Below are 21,002 nucleotides of genomic sequence, written 5' to 3' on the forward strand. Positions count from 1 at the left end.
GGAGTTGAGGAACATTGATGTTCATTAGGAGAAGATGCTCTGTACAAACAAGGTAGATTCTCAGCAATCAATTGGTAAACACCAGGTGCGTCAGAGTGGTGCCCTACTCGTAAGGCAAAATGCCTTGTGCTAATGGAATGTACTTTAGTCATTTCTTTACCTCCACTTCACACAGACCATTTCTTCAACTTGCACACAGTAGGGCGCACTGAGTTTAAGTACACCTCTCGATAAACGTTGTCAGTCACACACATTCACGTCATCTCCAGTTCAGTAGAGGATACCCAGTGCACCTTTTTGCAGCCCGGCCCGCTTGTCCCAATCTCAGGCAAATGCGTGTCTACTTTCTGTTATTATAAATTAGTTTGTCGGAAAGTTACTTTTATATTTTAAGCTAGAATTATTTTTTTTTTCTGTTTGAGTTGCTCTATTTATTTATTTATTTGTTTGAAATTTTGATCGTGTTTCCCCTCCTCGAGCTCCTCACAGATCCTCCCCATCTCTCTGCCCTGATTAAGTCAACCTAATTTTCTCCTCTCTTCCATGCTCAAACAAATGAAAATCAAGAGAAGTGGAGGAGGGGTGGTTCTGAGGGAGAGGGAGGGTGAGAGGTTGTTGGGTACTAGGAGGAATGCAAGGAGGGGAAACTCTAGTCAGGATAGAATGTGTGAGAGAAGAACAAAATTGATGTCAAAAAATTTTAAAACCTCATAAGACAAAAAATACCAAAACAAAGCTAAACAAAAAGCCCATAAAATAGTGTATAGTCTTTTTGTGTAGGCAGCTCTTGAGTATGGGGCCTGCCTTGGACTGTGGTTGATATACCTTAGTGATACTTCATTGGAAAAAACGGATTTTCCCTTTCCCAGCAGGAATCATTTGCAAATAGCTTTTTGTTTAGGGGTGGGACTTAACGTCCAGAGTTTGGTTTGAACCTGTGCAGGTCTTATGCATGCTGTCACATACGTGAGTTCACATGTGTGTCAGTCTTGTTGCGTCTTGAAGACGCTGTTTCCTTTGAGTCATCGGCCATCTCTGGGTCTTATTATCTTTCTTCCGTTTCTATTCTCCAACCTGACAGACAGTCACTCACATAATGGACTCGTGTACAAACAATTAAAACAAAAAAGTTGAGTACGATGCACAGATTGTCCTGGGGGTGTGATGAGTTGAGGGGGTGCAGTGGTGAATCGTATTCCATATTTAGTTCCAAAAGAGAAAAGAACGTTTTGTGCTTCCACATTTTTTAGCTGAAAACTTGACCTTTATTATTATTTGTGTTTTTACTTTTCACTCTTTCTTTAGCCACAGTTTTACTCCTGGGTCCTTGATCTCCCATCAGGTAAAACCTGAGCACTGACAAAGTGCTGCAGAGAGGGTGGACTCTGGTTGCCATCTTAGCCCCTTTTCCTTAGGACAGCTATCAGTGAACAGAAGAGGAGTCAGAGGCCCTCTGCAACGTGAGTGCTCTCTTCTGGACACTATCCCAGACAGAGCTCCCAATAGGTCTGTGAGATATGTGAGCACAAGCTTTGAGGACACTCTGGTGGCTGCTCCTGGAGCAATGCGAAGCCACATCAGAGTCCCAGCTGTAATCCTATAGGGAATTTGTGGCCACAGCCTGGGAATGGAGCCCAGGCTGTTTGGGTAAAGGGGCCTGGCGCCGGACATGGCCTGCAGACTCAGGGCTGTGTACATATTCACACAAAAGAGGCCGGAAAGTGACAGGAGGAAGCTGTGCGTCACAGGGGACTGAGCGGGACCCTGGCCGCGCCTGGCCAGCTCCCGGACAGACCCGCACTCCAGCCTCAAACCCTCAGCGCCAGCCCCGTGGCTTCCAATGAGACTCCTCCCGCTTCTAGGTGAGTATGGGCTGGGCCTGGGAGGCTGCAGAGCGCCCACCTGCAGGGAAGCAGGGAAGGAGACTTTTCACCAGCTGGGGTTCAAGTGTTAAGTGTGTCTGGCAAGGTCTCCAAGGAAAACAGACTTGGGCTTTCACAGGATGTTTTTCTGCTTGGCCTTTCCACTCTGGATCTTGCTCCTTACGACCCAGAGCTTTTACCTATTTATTCTTCCTGGAGAAATCTCGAAAGTCTTCGAAGTCTCAGACTTTGACCTTTCTTGTGATCGCCTCCAAGAAACTTGGGAAATCTAAACCACAAATACTTGAGAGAGAGACTTCCTGACATTTTAAGGCTACTGCCTGCCTGGACTTTGGGTTCATTTAAAACCCTGTTTTGGTGATGCATGGGGAGAGATAATAAATCACTTCTTTGAAGGCAAATTAATCCAGGTTTAAGAAGTACATATAGTCTTATAAAGGGCTGGGATTTCGAATTGACTGTGTAAAAATCTCTAGGTACCAGATAAGGACAATTTATCCAAGATAACTGTTTTCGAAACAATGGCTTTGTGATTCATCCCTGTTCCGGCCCAAGCTTGCTCTTAAGTGGGCTTGGAACAAGAGAATAAAAAAGAAACACTCTATGATTTCGCTTATCGTTTCCTAACAGTCTTCAAACATAGTTTTGTTTGTCATGTTGAGCAGGTGTTCTGTGGCTGAGAGATCAATTGTAGAACAGTATGTTGAATTTTGTTTTAATTTTTCTTAATACAAGATACCAGAAAAGGCATTTTTGTCATGAAAAGGGCAGAACGACAATTGCCAGAAGACTAGCAGATGGGAAGGGACATGCGTTTCTTCTCCTCCTAGATATGACAAGTAACATCTTAAAAATAAAAGATTTTAGTTTGTGCAGATCCAGATACTCAATTTACCTTGATTTCTGGAGGGAGAAGGTAACTCCCAGAGCAGGAGAAGGGAAATTGCTTTGCAGTCAGGAAACACCTTTGCAAGTAAGCACTTCACTTCAGTGACAAGAGATACTGAGTTTTCAGAACTGGATAACCTCATAGATTTTATTATAAAGCTGGATTCCCCATTATGTTTTAGTTCTATGAAATTTACATGATACACTCCTTAATCTTTAGGCTTAGTCACTTTTCTTCTATGATTTAATTAATGAGTCACTGGGAAATTTTCATAATTCACCTTTCTAGATGAAGAGAAATAAGCGCATTTGTGGGTGTTGATCTTTAACACAAGGATGGGAAGTCTCTTGTTTTTGACAAGATCTATGTCTTGATTTTATTTAGTGGGTTTCTCCACTTTGTTGAATTGTTGCTACACACAAAATTGCACCAAGACACCGTGTCTCCCAAATGCCAAATGTGAAATTCACAATGGTGTGGAAGCCTGCTTCTGCAGTGTGGGGTTCTCTGGAAATGGCGTCACGATTTGTGAAGGTAAATAGTCTTGATCTCTTTTGATCTGCTCATGGATTCAGTTCTGCATGACTCTTCTCTGTTCTCTTACTTCACCTGTGCTGTGAAGCTCATATGAATCTAAAAAAGAAAGTTAACTGCTCAACAAGCATGAATTTCCTATGTCAAAATGCATTTCTAATATTGATATTGATTATCCATCATATTTTTTATTTTGAAAGTTAAACCTTGCTCTGTCATTAAGCCAGAACGTCCAAGCACAAAAAAAGAGAGTTAATAGCCCTGAAAGTTCCCACAGCCCAGTCGATACCGACATGTGTGTTCCTTGGGTGTTTTCTGTAGTAGTTAACTACTTAGTTTCAAGTTTGATGTTAAGCGTAGGAAAGAGAATTGTGTTGTGGTGGTGCACACTTGTAATCAGAATGCTTTGTGAAAGGACAAACAGAAAGATAGCAGGTTTGGGGGCAGCCTGCCCAATACAGATCCTCTCATAAGAAAAGACAAAAGGAGAGTGAGGTATAGAGAGCAAGGAAAAGCTACAGAAAAGAGAGAAATGGGAAGACAGAGGGTTAGAAGTATGGAAAGAAGGAAGGAAGGAGAAGTGAAGGGAATTTTAAAGCAGATTCTTCTCTGAGTAGATTCTGCTGTAGAATGTCATGGTGGAGCCCAGACGGAGCCTGGTGGGAAAGGTCTTTGTAAGATGCAGTTCAGAGAATTGATTGGATAGTATGAACGAATGCCACCTGGTAATACAACTGAACAGAGTTCCACCCTGTGATCACCTCAGCCAGTGTTTCTCCCTGCTAACAAGACTCACTTCCTCTTTCTTGTTTCCCATGATCCTCAACAGAGGCTACTTTTAAGTAGATCATTAGTGGAACATTCTGTACAGAGAGATGGAAAAGGGGAAAAAATGTTGCAAGCCATATAAATTAGTTTCAAATATAATTAAATACTAAGTTCGCATTAGAGCTATGTGGCGTTATACTTCTAAATGTATTTAAAAACACATGGACTTTTTCTAATTAAGCTAGGATATTGTGCTTTGTTAATATTGCATGTTGTTGCTTATAGCATAAACAAGTTGTGTCTCGTGATTCAACTTGATAGGCTCTTAAAAAGATTAAATATGCAGCATATAGTAAAATTCAAACCTCATCATAATTAGTTTAATGCTTAAAAAATGTACAGCAAAGATGCAGTTTGCTTAATGGTGCATTAGATCAGCCATTTCTGTTCTTACATCTAGCCAGAGTTTGTAATATACTATTCTACAAGCACTACAAACTGCTTTCCATAAATAATCACAGATTTTTTTAGTGTGTATTTAATTGAATAGCATGAAGGCAAGCTGATAGCTGAATGACCTTCAAAATATTGCTTCCAATATATCAGCATGCTTTCCCACTAATCTTACAAATTGTTCTATAGCACTAACAGACACCATTGCCTTTCTGTGATTTAGATACTTTTACTGTCATGATTATCATCATTAATGTCAACAGATTTTTGGTTTGGGCCTTTGACAACCAATGAGCTGATAATCATGACTTTCAGGACTTCTTTGAAAAATATAAGTTCTGATACACAGTGTTGTCTATGCTTCCACTGCCTGAAAGAAAGAAAATATTTACTGTTGAAAGAAAAAAAATAAAACCAGAAGGAACTGTGACTTGCAATTTTTTCTCACTCTGAACACAAATGGTAATGGAAAATATTTCTTTTTAAAAAACTCGTTAAGTTAAATGCCATTTCTATTTAAAGAAAGTTTCGTGTTCACTTGATTCAGCAGTCATCGTCTGAGTTTGTAATGTCTTCTAAAAGTGCTAAAGAGTGATTTTCCTCTTTTCAACATCTTTTCAGCAGGTATGCTAATATGTTCTTTAGAATCAAACTTAAAGCATTACATTTTCAGTTACTGAAAAGTGTAGATTATAGGTTGACTATGAAGATGGTTTTGTTGGATTTTTTATCTCTAAATAGATATATCTCATATTTCTTATGTGTCTTTGCAAGCTTGGCACCATGTCAGCAAGAAATGTCTGGATAAGATTTAAGCTATAAAGATGCCAAGTGATTTAAAATTAGAAGTTGTTTTTTTTTCCCAGTATCATAACTATCCTCATCATAATCAATACAGAATTTTGATTTTATTTTAAAAATACCAGATACATGTTTTGGTGATAACTCACTCCCACAAACTGTATGACAAAAGTCCATTTTAAACAAGTCACACAGAATATGGCTTACATGGTTCTAAACAAACAAGATTTAGCAATAATAAATTAATCTTACCTAATCAACTTGTTACTTGACAGGTAGTCATTGGTCACCTTTATCATCATTATCCTCATCACTATCCTCACTGAGACTGATAATAACTATTGCACATTGATTCTAAGGCATGAGTTACTACAATGCCTCCCCTGTTAAAGATCCCTTTTATCTTTGGAGAACAGATCAAGGGATGCAGCCAAGAAGTGGTGAAAAAATTGCTTTACCAATGTTGTCCTATTCAACAGCTGTAACTTTTTCTTTAAATATTAATACATACATACATATATATATATATATACATACATACATACATACATACATACATATAATCTTCCTGAATTCAGCCCACTTAGTGTTGCTTGCATGTACATGTTTTTATGGCTGACCACTTGGTAATGTATAATCAACTAAGTTTACTCCCACCTAGGGAAGTTTAATTGTCCCTCTGTCAGTCGTCATTAATCGACTGTAGCTCTCCATGTAGGAATAGGGCCTTGTGAGTGTTCTTTCATCCATATTGGCATGTCAACTGATATTGACATTTTTCAAATTCTGTATAGTCTACCATATTGCTGAAATTTCATAGATGCAGCCTTTCGGTCCTATATGGAAGGCACAGTCTCTCAGCAGACATTCTAGTCCTCTGGCTCTTACAAGCTTTCTGTTTGCTCTTTTGTGTTTTATCTGAGCTTTGGGTGTAGGAGTTATGTTGTAGGTGTATCCACTTAAGTTGTGCACCCCATGGTGAGTTGTTCTCTGCATTTTAACCATCTGTGGCTGTAATTGTCTCCATATGCTTCAAAAGAAGCTTCATTCATGAAGGTTAAGAGCTATATTTACTAGTGGGTAAAAGGATAAGTATTTAGAATGCAGGAAGAAATTTTACTTGTATAAGGGAGTAGCAATGATAGGTTTTCCTCTAAGTTCTATGACTTCATTAGTCATGGGTAGATGGCTAGGAATATCCCCATGGCCCTAGACTGAAAATATAAATAAGCGATTGTCTTTGGCGTAGAAAGTATGTAGTGGAGCAGTTAAATATCTGTTAAATGGTTTTGAAGTGGTGCTATAAAGTGAATCTGTAGAATGTAGAAGTATGACAAGTCAAAATGACATTGAGGCTAATAATAGAAAAGTAAATTCTATTTGTCAAGATGTCCAAAGTAGCAATGAGAAAGCAGGCAAATGCACAATATTGACCAATAAAGAATCTGGACAATTTCTGTAATGTAACTCTCTTTTTCATTGGAATAAACTAAATGACAAAAAGCAGTAAACAAGACTAGAAGTTGAACATATCTGAAGTTTTTCAGAAGCTCCAAGTACTTCATGCATGATGGTAGAATACATTAACTGGAGGGCCAGTCAGGATGTTGATACTATGAATATAATTTGATTAGCAAAGAAGAGACATTAGAAATTCTAAAAGTAACTGAGTTACACAATAAATTTTGTGTATTAAAAAGATTAACCTATATGGTAGAGTAAGCAAATGTATGACAATGAATCATTGTAGAAACCTGTATAAACATCAGAACTATATGTTTGTGCAACACATCACAGGTAATGTACTTCTACCCCATTCATGTTCAGGTTTAAGGTAGATTTTTTTTTTAAACATAAAGAATAGGTACTATTTTGACCTCCATGTTCCACTATAACTGATCATACTAACATTTATTAAGCACCATGCCACAGCTTTTTGTGCACAAGAAAAAAAGAGCCATGGAAATGTGATCTCCATATTATGTAAGAATAGTTGGTAGAGACAGTACCCAGACCCTGGGACAGAGACTTTCTAACAATGACAGCGAAAGAATGCAAACATATTCTTAACCAGTTGACATAATTAGGCTAGCAGAGTCTTTAAGGGTAGGTCTAGAGAGCAATACCTTTGAGCAGAAATTAGATATTTAATAGACATATGGAGATAATGGTCATAGTTTATTTGAAATTTAGTATTGCCTAGACATTTGAGATTACTTTCAGAAAGGAAGAAATATGTATACAAATTTTAGTGTACAATAAAAAGGCTCATGAAACTATTTAATCCTAACACAGGATTTCTTAGTTTTGCTATCTATATTGCTATTAATTATGCATTTTAACACACTTTTGGTTGCACTTTGGTGCACCACTATTGTAGGTATAGGAAAGAAGAGAATAGTCACTGTGAAATAAGGAGGAAAGTGTGAAAAGCAAGTAATAGGAGAAGGTTTAGTGCATATGGATTTTCTGTAGTATGTCTAAACAACACTTATACAATATAGGGCTTGTGTAAGTGTGAAAATGGATGTGAGAGACTGGCTCCCTCCTGGCAGAAACATTCACTAAGTAAAGCAATGTTTGGGGTTTGAATGGAATCTGAATGAGACAAACAATTTGTCCCAGGTGGGGACAGGAAGTGTCAGGAAAGATGCAATGTGGACAGCTTGCGCACATGTATAAACATCTTTTCATAGCTTGGAACATGTCTATCACCAAACAACCCAGGGAAAACAAGGAAGTACTGGTTTGTACTATAAATGTGACACACTTCACAAAGCAGCATTCATGGCAAGCAAGAGGGCTCCACTGGTAAAGGAGCCTATCACCAAGGTCAATGACATGAGTCTCATCCCCAGGACCCATGTGGTGGACAAAATAAGGAAATAACTTACTGTCTCTAGCAAGTTGTCTTCTGACCTTCCCACAGACTCTGTGGCCACTTGTTCCTACACATGCACACATAACAAATGAATGTATTAAAAAATAAATAAGTTATAAAATGAGTTTTCATCATTATCTAAGGAGCACACTGATGCTTATAGAACTCTACTGGAAGAATGCTATCATAATGTGAAGAGCAATATGACACCAGCAAAGGTATACAAATAATGTTACAGGAGCTTTCTAAGGATTGAGATGAAATAATCCATGGAATCAGAATATGGAAGGAGTATTCAGTCCAAGGCACAAGCATAATTCCTGCTGGAATAAAATAAAAGAAATGTTAATTGTATTTGTGGGAAACTTAGAACTTCAGCAGAAAGTTGAGCTGTTCTTGACACCTATTCTTCCCTCAGTTCCTCTTATCTTCCTCCTCCCCATCTTCCCATTTTTCGTTCTTCTACTCTCTTGTCCTACCTTCCTTTTTTCCTTTCTTTAAAAAGATATTTTTAATGTGTGTGACAGTTTGTCTACTTCTGTGTATGTGCATGTGTGATTGCAGTGCCTCAGGAAGCCAGAGGAGGGTGTCCGAGACACTGGAACTAGAGTTACAGAATGTGAGTTGTCATGTGAGTACTGGGAACTGAACCTAAGTCCTAGGCAAGAGTAAGACATGCTCTTGACTACTGATCCATCTCCCCAGTCCATGGCACACAGGTGGAACACACATACATGTGGGCAAACATCCATACTCTTTACCCTTTTATTGAAAATACATATTTTTCTCACATAATATATCCTGAACAGTTCCCCTCCATCTAGTCCACTTAGCTCCTCCCCTCCCATCCAGATCCACTTATTTTTAGTCTCTCATTTCAAAACAAATAAGCTACTAAGGGATAATAATATAATATAATATGATATGATATGATATGATATGATATGATAAAACAAAAATAATACATCAAAATTGTACAATACAAACTAGCAGAAGGAAAACAGTTCAAGAGAAGACACAAGAAGTGGAGACCACTCATTTGCACACTCATGAATCCCGTAGAAGCACTAAACTGGAAGCTATAATATATACATAAAGAATCCAGTACAGAAATATGCAGGGTGTGCACACTGCCTCTGCCTCTGTGAGTTCATATGTACTTTGAGCGTATTGATTTAGAGGGTCTTGTTTTCTTGTTGTCTTCCATCCCCTCTGGCTCTTACACTCTTTTTGCCTCTTTTCTGGATGATTCCTTGGGCTCTGAAGGGAAGGATTAGATAGAGACATCCCTTTAAAGGCTGAGTGTTCCAAGGTCTCTCATTTTTTGGGTAATGTTTGCCTATGGGTATCTGCATTGGTTCCCATCTGCTGCAGGAGGAAGTTTCTCTGATGCTGAATGAGCAAGGTACTGATCTATGAGTATAACAGAATGTCATAGGAGTTATTTTATTGCTACTTTTTTTAAACAAAGACCTTGGGCTATATAGTCTCAAGTTCTTGGTCAACCAAGCAGCATTAGGTATAGGTTCCTTCTCATAGAATATGCCTTAAGCAAAATCATATATTGATTTGTTATTCCCACAAGATTTGTGCCATCATTGCCACAGCATATCTTGTAGCCATGACACCATTGTAGATTAAAGAATTGGTGGCTGGCTTGATGTTTACATTTCTCTTTTGGAGACTGTGGAGTACCTTCCTATATCAATGATGCTAGCACGTAGGGGTGAAGGCTCTATGTGGGCATCAGTTCAATTTCTCCATGTTCAATGTATTGTTTAGGTGTTATCTTCAGCAATGGGGCCTTGCAATCAGTTTGTGGAGAGCAACCTATAATTTTGACAACAGCTTGGATTGTTTGGGGATTTTCCTTGGACTCCTTTGGCCAACAACTCAATTGGATGTTATGCAGTCCTGGGACCAGAAGCTTCATTTAGTGACAAGAAGTGGCCACTGGAGCTGTGTCTCCCTCATTATTTGGTGATTTCAGTTAAATTGCCTTCATATGGGTATATATTTTAGGAATATTCTATTCTGTATTAGGTTTCCATAGTATCCCTCCAATAGCTCTTAATTTTAGCTGCCTCTCCCTGTGTTCCCTCCCTCACCCACCTCTCCCCATTTGATCCTCCTGTTCCATGCCTCTCTCATTCATCCCTATCTATTCTATTTCCCTTTCCTAATGAGATCTATCTGCCCCTCCCCTATTCCATTACTCTGTGATTACACATTACATTACACATGTAATGTAATTACACATTACACGTACATAACCTCTGTGATTCTATAAATTGTAAGCTTGCTTATCATTGACTTAACTGCTAATATCCACATAAAAGCAAATACAAACCATATTTTTCTTTCTTAATATGGATTAACTTACTCAGGCTGATTTTTTTTCTGGTACCATCCATTTACTTGAAATTTTCATGATTTTATTTTTGATGACTGAGTAATAATACTCCATTGTATAAATGAAGAATTTTTTTGTCCATTCTTCTGAGGTGTTTCCAGTTTCTGTCTATTATGAATAGGTAAACAATGGAGGAAGTGTCTCTTGGTAGGATGAAGCATCCTTTGAGTATATGCCTAAGAATGGATTAGCTGGATATTGAAGTAGATCTATTCCCAGTTTTCTGGGGAACACAGTGATTTCCATAGTGGCTGTACAAGTTTTCAGTCCCATCAGCAGTAGATGAGTGTCCCCCTTGCTCCACATCCTTACATGAGCTGTCACTTGTTTTATTGATCTTAGCCATTCTTGTGGTATAAGGTTAAATCTCAAAATAGTTTTGATTTGCATTTCCTGGTGACTAAAAATGCTAAATACTTTTGTGTTTCTCAATAATTCGGGTTTTCTCTTCTAGGAATTAACTGTATAGGTCTGTATCCCATTTTCTAATCGTGTTATTTATTTTTTCATATCTAGTTTTCTTAGTTCTTTATATATTTTGGATACTAGACCTCTACCAGATGTAAATACATTTTTTAAAAAATATAATGCCTCCAATATCATCAAATAACCTCATCCAGATTTCTGCTTTGTGTCACAGTTCTATTGTTCTTGGATTCTTTAATGATCCCACTTTATTTTGGATAATTGGTGACATTTCCTTTGTTCTGTGAATGTCAGTTACCTGTAGCCTACTTAAAGCGTGATACTAAATCACACATATTTTATTCTTTATTTTACTATATATTTTCTCTTCTACATGAGTTAATCTTTATAATGCTCAAATTGTTTCAGGATCACAGCTTAACAAAACTGGTGATACACTGATGTTAACTTTAATGTTTTCTACAAGTTATACCCTACTCAAAAGACTTCACACATATTCATGGATTCAGTTCTCAAAATAACTCTCAGAAATATGAGCTAGTATTATCCCAATTTATAGATAAGTAATTTGATAGGGAAAACATATTCCAACAGTCACTTTAGACAATCTTCAAACTACTGAATGAGGTAGGCTCACAAATAAGGAAATTAAATCTCACTGAAGTAAAAGTAAATAGTTTTAATTCTAGCATAGCCCTCACCAACTTTATCCCACCCACAATAGTCTCAGTGAATTGAAAGTATAAACTGACAGCATAAGTTAATGGAACTAAACAATGTTTATAACTTTTACCGCATTAGTAAAAGTCATAAACGAAGTGTAAGTGTTTACCTATTTTCCATACACTCCTGGAAGTCCAGGAGCTTCACACTGTAGAACTCACAGGGGAACATGAGATGTCTAAAACTGAAGACTCAACTCACGGAGGCTCTGAAGGGCCCACTGGCTGCACACAAAGATTAGTGCCTCAAGACGATAAACTGCCCTTGTAGCAATGGCACTCTTCACTTTTCAGTAAATGCAGTAGAAATCTAGGTGTCTAGATTGGATAATACACCATTTTCCAAAAGCTACATACATCGGAGACTGTCATCTACCATTGATTAGCCCAGATAAAACCAAATGAATGCTCCCAAAGGAAACTTAATCATCTTCTGGTGATGATTGGAGCCCTTGTTGGTGGAAACTGATGCCAAATTTGTGCTTTCTTACCACCTATGATACTGGAATAATGCAGAGAAATGAAAGCTATTCCCCCATCATGTACACTCTGTGAATTTTCTTATATTAAACAGGCTATTATGGCTCATAGAAAAAGATCTGAGCCAAGTTATATGTAATATCACATTACTCTATAACTGAACATGTAACCATCATTGAACCATAACCAGTCACTGAAGAAAAGACAATACCAAAAGGAAATAAATAGGAAAACAGCCTGAGAAATAAAATGGGAACAGTTTCAAGGGAAAATGTTAAATATAAATATGCTCGAGAAAATCTTAACCAATTTTGCATCTAAACTGCGAAAAATGGAATAGGTGTCAAAATATGAATGAGTGGGCATACCAAATACATCCTCAGGTGATATGTCCTAAACCTGGCGTGTCTCTCACCTTCTTACATCTAGATTCTCTTCACATCCCTCTGCAGTATCAAGGACGTGAAGGCAATCAGCTGGTGAAATTCCAGTATTGCATAGTGTGTTTAGAAACAGTAAAGAGGCTTTGGGAGGTAGAGCAGTGGGAAAATGCTTTCCATGGATGACTAACATCCTGAGTTAAAACTCCAGAACCCATGACTGAAGGAGAGAACCAGTTCTGTTTTCTGACCTTCACGTGCACACTGCACCATACTGTATAGTGATAACAGTAAAATACCAGAAGATTAAAACTACAGTCTCCCACTCCTGGGTTTCTTGTCCCATGAAAATAGCCAGCACACAGAATAGAGATGACAGAAATATAAAATTCATGCATATATCACTGAGTATTGTTTTAGCTAAACTTTGGAGCTGGCATGGCCAATGCAAAAGACATTTTCATCTTCTTGTACCATGTCCTCCTCACTTAAGGCCCCAGGTACAGATGCTACTTTCTGATCAGCCCTATGTAACCTCAGATCATCTCTCATCATCACCAGGCATGTGCTGTAAATCAGCCGAGGCTAGCGTATAGCTGATAACTCTTTGCCTTCTCCCTGTAAAAGAATTTTTGAGTCAGTCTTTAGAGATTCTTCCTATATATATCACAGTTACAATACTAAAATGTAAGCTACTAAATATAATAAGATAACTGAAACACGTACTGCATTAGCATCTCTGAATAATAAAAACAAATAAATTAGCAAAGCAGATTTTTGTAATTTTCTACCTACTTATGGAAATATAGTTATCATCACCTGCAATTGTGAGTTTACCCTTTGTGGAATGTGTGCATATGTAAGGCAATAGGTATTGTCTCACATACACATATCTTTGTATCAGGCACAGTGAATGAGACAGATTGATCAGTTAGCATTCATGGTAGAAACCGAGTTATTTCAATATTGGGAATAGTATAAACTAATATTCATTGTCTAAGGCACAACTCATAAGTCAATTTCTTTGTAAGACTAAAATATTCTATTTATTATGAATTACAGTTTTTTTTCATGTCATAGCGATTTCATTTTGTTTTAGATCAATACATTTTGAAGTGCGTTTCCAGAATGTCTGTGCATTTCAGTAGTGACTAAAAACCCTGGTGACTTTTTCTTTCTTGTTTGTGTTCTTAGAAACTAACAAAATGTCTTGTCAATCTATAACATGCTTCACCTGTAAACAATGCCTTCCCATATTGCTATTCCTTTCTCTTTTTTAATTGAAAATAGATTCTTCTCTCATATAATACATCCCAAGCACTATTTCCCCCCACTCACTCCTCTTAGCTCCTTTCCCCTCCACTCCCCCCAAATGCACTCTCCCCACCCTTTTCCTCTTCAGAAAAGAGCAGGCTTTCAAGAGATGACAGCCAAACAGGACAAAACAGGATACAATAAGACAAGGTGAAAACCTCATATCACGGCTGGACAAGGCAACCCAATAGGAGGAAAAGAGTCCCAAGAGCAGGCAAAAGAGTCAGCTATACACCTGCTCCCACTGTTAGGCGTCCCACAAAAACACCAAGCTGGCAGCCATAACATATATGCAGAGGACCTGGTGCCTTTCACATATGGAATTTGCTAAGACATTGTGAATAGTGAGCTAGCGAGGTGGCCCAGTGGGTAAAGTGCCTGCAGCACAAGCATGGGGACTTGAATTTAGATTCCCAGCACCCTCATGAGTCATTATGGAAGCATGGAAAAGAATGAGGAAGAGATATCAAATAAGGTGAAGGGCTATCAAGAAAAAGACTCCATGTAAGCCTCTATCCTGTGTATGCTGACACAGAGATGCACACATATCCTAGCATGGATATGAACACACACACACACACACACACACACACACACACACACACACTAAAAACAAAAGAGTACCACGGAGCACCATGAATGGAATTTCTATTTTAGTCCAGTACTTAACTTTGTTAAATTTTATTCACTATCTAATAATTGTATAAATAGAGAGTCTCTGATATGTAATTTCAACACAAATATTTGACTAGAAAGAAATACTCAGTATAGTCAATTGAAGATTATATATAAAAAAATAATCAAAGGAAGCACAAAATTTCAGGTTGATTTTTTTGTTTTCCTGTTTCATTTTGAGTGATCAATCAGGCAAGCCTGAGTTTTAATTTGTTGCTTTGGAAACTTCTTCAGAGGTTAGTGACCAGTTAGCATTGGCACAGGCAGCTGCACTGTTGACACTCAGGTCTTGCTAGGATCTTGTGTTTGAGGAAGGGAGCCCTGGCCTTTGTCTTTTGAGAAGCCCAAGGATCAAAATGATTATTTTTTTCTTGCTTGATTTTCTGTTATCAACCTGATTTTTTTTCACAGTTCTAAGAAGCACGAAATCATTGGCACTTAAAAAAAATGAGCCTTTTGTTTCTAATTTGCAAATAGCTTTGAAAGTTTTTCTTTAGTTATAAAAAGAACTTCCTGTATTGTTCATAGAGTTAATACCCTTCCCTCCTTTCTATACCCAACCTTTTATAAATACAACTTAACATATAGCTTTGTTTATTTCTAAGAAACTACCAAAGATCAGGTTTTACTTTTTTACATTAATATGTGCAGTGTGAAAAACTTGATTTTGTTATAATTAGTTACTAAAATATTTTATGTTCCTACCCAATTATAAGTTTGACTGAATGGAAAAAATGAACACAAATATGTTGGGGAGAAATGAGACATTCTTTCTCTCTACAACTTCAAGTCATTTTATGTGATTCTTGACAAAATATAAAACTTATAAAAAGAACTTCTATTGCCACCCTCAAAAGTTATTTAAATACAAAGTTGTATTTGTATACTCCATAAGTATGCCACCTCAGACTCCTTTCCTCTAAAAATGGTTTTATTCCATTCTATTTAGCAGAGATATAATCAACTACAAGGTTACTGGTTCAGGAGGATGGCAAGGGATAAGTTTAAAAATTGTAAATATCTCTGAATTTTTTTCATGATTGTGAAACAATTTTATGTTCTCCTTTTTATGAAACATCCAATTCTTGGTCTGACATTATATTGGATTTTAATAATTTTCTAGTTGGTTTCATGAGAAGATTCCATGGTATATCACACATTATATAACAGGGACATAAATGTGCATAACATTTGGGCTGCTCTTAAAAATGGATAAAAGCATACTTTTTTTAGTGTAGAGATTGTGATTTTTCTGAAAATTAAATCCTTAAGCAAGACTGGTTCAACGTTTTGACTGGGTTAATTAAATATTTGGTCCATTCCCTCTGGCCACAGGTAGAGGCTCTGGATTGAAACCACCATGATGAGAAGGAGGTTATACAGAAAAGAAAAACAAAAAAACAAAACTGTGTTTATAACACCTGGAATACAGGGAGAGTGTTCCAGCACCCGGGTGTAATAGATGATAGTATTTAATATTCAAGTCAAAGAATTTTCATTAAAAATGTGATTATCTTGAGTGGCGTTGGTCAGACAAGCCCCACTCCTGAAACATCGCTTCTCCTGGGATTTACTGCATGGTAATGCTATTTTCCATATTAACAAGATTTTTTTCTACAATCTTGTGTTCAGATACATAATTTATACCACTAAGAAATGTGAATTAGTATACAGGCTCATAGATCCATGTTACAATTGTTTTAAAGTCCCCAAATAAATTACCATTGCTGTGAGAGAGAATGTCAGGAGAGTTCAAACCTTGTCCCTAGACTCAGGAGGAAATTAACGCTTGGGTCTGTTATTGCCATGGACAGAGATGGTGACTTTTTCTGGGACGATGAGAATCTAACCAAATATTGTAGCTAAATATAGCATACAAAGCCGTGTGCCATTTCTGAAGATGCTATCGGGGAGAAAACCCAATGACTAGGCTTCTGTGCTCTAGTTTTTAGGTACACAGATTCAATTTAGAGATTGGGGTTTGAAAATAAAATTTACTGCATGAGTGTTTTTGGCTGATAAGAAATGGATTTTGTGACCCTGGTGCACATTAATTGAAGTATCTGGCAATGTGTCTCGACCAGGTTAAAGGGACCATATGTACTTGGAACCATATTATTGCTTCATATTGAGCTCCGAAGTTAAATCTCTTCATTACCATATAAGGAAGCAAACTTTACTACCAGGACACTGCCCAAGCCAATGCTCACTACTGCCTAATGCCGCCTGGCTTTTATACAACGTGCACTCCGTCTAGTTTCCAATCAATATTGAAACTTAAGAATGACATCATCAAAGGTTATACTATTTTATATTTTCTAATACTTTAGCTTTAATATATGTTCTTGATTTTTTGCTTGCTTGCTTCTTGTTTGTTTTTGAGACAGTTTCACACTGTAACTCAGGCTGAACTAGAACTCATTGTGTATTCCAGGCTTGTCTCAAACATATAGTTCTACTTCAGCCTCCTAGATCCCAGAATTAGAGGTGCTCACTACTATGCCTGGCTCAACATATCTTAAATCTTCTATTCATTAAGTCATACACAGAAGTATTTGCTGATGACTGTATTCAGACATAGTAAAAGTGACATCAGTTTTAGTCATTCACTTTCATAATACACTTTTAAAGATGGTAGAGTGTGTGTACTTGCAAGTTTGAAATGTAGAATTTAGTATGTACTTGTCTACGTTCTTTGTGTACTAGATGCTTCAACAGGTTTTGATTCTGGTTTCACTTACACAGGGTAAAATCATTTCAGAAGTTTGAGGCAGTTGTGAAACTGTAACACATATTATCCATGAGATTCTTTAGGCTAAATGACTGAGCCAGTTATCTGTTCAATAACCATCCACATCTATTCTCTTTGTCTCTTTTGTGTATGTAATCAGTACCAAAACATAGATCATGTCCACAGAATGACTTCGTGTTCTGGCCCTCTGCCAAACAAGAATACAGCCTGTGTCTTGAAGAAATTAATACTAAAATTTCAATTGAAGTCGTGCTTAGCAAGTAGGCCTTAAAGTAGAGAAGGATACACAGACTTTTGTTTGTTTCCATTGCACTAAAATTGACACATGCAGGACCTAAATCAGTGTGATAAGATTAAGTGGAGGGTGGTTTTTAACATTTGTTTGATAGTTTTGCCTTTGTGGCAAACTTTTGATATTCTGAAATAAGAGAGCCATATATGCTTTCTGTCAGAAAGAATCTTATGCCAATTTTCCTGGCACCATATGGAGAAGAAATTCTGAGATTATTTCTGGACCTTTATAAACACAGAAACCCATTGAGAATACTAAAGAAAGTGCGGCAGATCTCTGCAGCTCCGCAAAGTGGGACGGCGAGCAGATGCTTGATTAGGCTGAGATGTTTGTTCAACTAATGTTATGTTCATTGCAGCAGCTCTGTAATGGAACACCATGTGGAGGAGAATGATCAGTAAAGTGTGTTTTGGACTTTGAATTTCGGTTCATTAGGACACAAGCATGTCTGAAATTTTTCAGTAGATACATTAATTGTTGTTTTATAGTCAACAATCCCTTTATACTTATCCTTTGGAAAAATTCAGATGGCTGCCTGACGAATCAACAAGCACAGAGTGAGTCTGAATTTAAGAAAAGCTTTAGACACTGTGGGCATGATAAATCATGCTTGTAATCTCAGCACGCAGGACACTGAGGCAGGGGGATTGCTGTGAGTTGGAGGCCAGCCTGGAACACACAGTAAGTTCCAAAGCAGCCTGAGCTACAGTGTGGGACCCTGTCTCAAAAAAGGAAGAAAAGGACTACCAAAATGATTCACCCAATAACAGTGCTTGCTCTGTATTCCTGACTACTTGAGCCCAGGGCAATGCAGAAAAACTCTGTGAGCTTGTTAATGATCTCTACACATGCCCACCATTGTATGCATGCCCCCAAGTATGTACACTGCATGCACATACACACACACACACACACACACACACACACACACACACACACTTGCATAATCACACTAATAATAAATGGAAAGGAAGGAAGAAATTGAAGGAGAGAAGGGGGAAGAAAGAGAGGGAGAGTTTCAGAGAGTAACCATAGAACAAACTGCACTACTATGCTGGAAAAAAAAAAAAAAAACACAAAAGGCCCAAATATGACCAAATTCCAGTGAAATAATTGCAGTAAAAGCTATTAAGGGTTCCCTGTAGCATGAATCTTAAAGAGTCTTATTAATAAAACCAAACCCAATGCCAGTTATTGGAGTGAATGCTGGAAGATCAGAGAAGCAGAGCCAGCCACAGCCACCTCACCTCGCCAATTCCTCAGCTGATCCTGTTTCTTCAGACTGGAAGCCTCTGAGTCCTCATCCAGAATGAATCTCAGCTGAACTGCTGCTCAAAAGCCTAAAAGCTTAACCAGGCTAGTTCTTGGTTTCCATGCCTTATATACCTTTCTGCTTTCTGCCATCACTTCCTGGGATTAAAGTCTCACTTCCTGGGAATAAAGGCGTGAGTCACTATGCCTGGCTGTTTACAGTGTGGCTTAAAACTCACAGAGATCTGGATGGATCTATGCCTTAGGAATGCTAGGATTAAAGGTGTGTGTGCCACCAATTTCTGGCCTCTGTATCTAGTGGCTGTTCTGTTCTCTGACCCCAGATAAGTTTCTTAGGGTGCACAGTATTTTGGGGAACACAATATCATCACAATTCCCAATTTGTTATTCTATTCCTAATGCATAGTACAAACTGCATTATCATGCTAAAAATAATAATAAAACCTACATCTTATCAAATTTTAGTGAAATAATTTCACCAGAAGCTATTGATTCCTAACAACTGCTTCTAATATCTTGATATACGTTCCTTTATTAACGAAATTGTTCATTCATTGGCATTTAAAACTAAGGTTTGAGTTATGATCAGTGTTCAGAAGCAGGACATCAAGGGCAGACAATAGCATAAAGAAGAAACAATGGCTACTGTATAGACATGGCAGGTTTCAGATGGTGAATTCCATGGTGAGACACTCCACTGAAATACGAGCTTCAGTACCTTAGACTTAGAAAGTATGATTACAGCCCAAATTGATTGAAGCCTGATGAAACTGTCCTCTAATCTGTAAAAAGATGAATTACAGTGCACTGTGAAAAGCAGAACCTCTAAGGAAGCCATCTGTGGGATTGAATCCTCATCCTAGAATTTTTCAGTGCCTACATCTATTGAATATACACAATTTTGTCAATATCAAAGTCATTTTTGAAGATTAAAGAAGATAATACAAATTAGACACTTAATTAAAATGGTCCTATGGAAAGCTCTCAATAAATTAAGACTGTTGTTCATGTAAGTTTGCCAGTTACTTACTGTCTAAAGTGTTTTTTTTTTATTAAGAGATTTTCTATTTATTTTACATATCAACTACAGATTCCCCTGTCCTCCCTCCTCCCAGCTCCCAGGCTTCCCACCCAACCCACTCCCATTCCCACCTCCTCCAAGGCAAGGTCTCACATGGGGAGTCAGCAGAGCCCAGTACACTCCATTGAGGCAGGTCCAGTCCCCTCCTCCCTGCACCAAGGCTGAGAAAAGTGTCTCACCATAGGCACCAGGCTCCAAAAACCCGGCTCATGCACCAGGGACAGGTCCCAGTCCCACTGCCTGGGGGCCCCCCAAACAGTTCAAGCCAAACAACTGTCTCGCTTATCCAGATGGCCTAGTCCAGTACCATGGGGGCTCCTTAGCTATTGGTCCACAGTTCATGTGTATCCACTAGTTTGGCTAGTTGTCTCTGTACTTTTTCCAATCATGGTCTAGACATCTCTTGCTCATAGAATCCCTCCTCTCTTTCTTCGATTGGAATCCTGGACCTCTGCTTGGGACCTGGCCTCTGCATCTGCTTCCATCAGTCACGGGATGAGGGTTCTATGATGACAGATAGGGTATTCAGCCATCCAATCACCAGAGTAGGTCAGCTCAGGCACCCTCTCAACCATTGCCAGCAGTCTATGGTGGAGTCATCTTTGTGGATTCCTGGGGACCTCCCTAGCACTCTGCTTCTTCCTATTCCCATGGTGCCTTCATTCATCAAAAGTGTTTTTAAGCACATACTTTGTCTTCTCACTCCACTGAGCTAAGTAGACTGGGCCACAAGCTTCAAAGTTAGTGTCATCACACAACAAGGAGACGTTTCCCTGCCTTCCCCAAAGAACAACACACATGTTCACTTCCATTTATGTACAGCGACAACCTGTCAATTCTCAAGTTACAATTTATGCTTCTTATGGCCAAAGGCAATTTAAAAAAAGCTATTTGACTATTAGTTACCTTTCTCTGAAGAGTGAGTTTCTTTACATTTTCTCTGTTTGGATTACCTGATTAGTATGGTGGAAGCCTGCATTTGAAGG

General features: G+C 38.1%; 1 protein-coding gene across 1 annotated transcript in view; it reads left to right on the top strand.

Moving 5' to 3' along the window:
• Positions 1-1,734: 1,734 nt before the first annotated feature.
• Adgrl4 (adhesion G protein-coupled receptor L4) overlaps positions 1,735-21,002 on the top strand; it is a 94,342-nt gene continuing 75,074 nt past the window's right edge. Inside the window, exons 1-2 of the mRNA XM_059265048.1 lie at positions 1,735-1,862; positions 3,157-3,306. Of these exons, the coding sequence (XP_059121031.1) occupies positions 1,841-1,862; positions 3,157-3,306 (172 nt within the window). The 5' untranslated portion in view covers positions 1,735-1,840. The remainder of the gene's footprint in view (positions 1,863-3,156; positions 3,307-21,002) is intronic.

Source organism: Peromyscus eremicus, chromosome 6 (genome assembly GCF_949786415.1).
Source record: "Peromyscus eremicus chromosome 6, PerEre_H2_v1, whole genome shotgun sequence".
NCBI lineage: Eukaryota > Metazoa > Chordata > Mammalia > Rodentia > Cricetidae > Peromyscus > Peromyscus eremicus.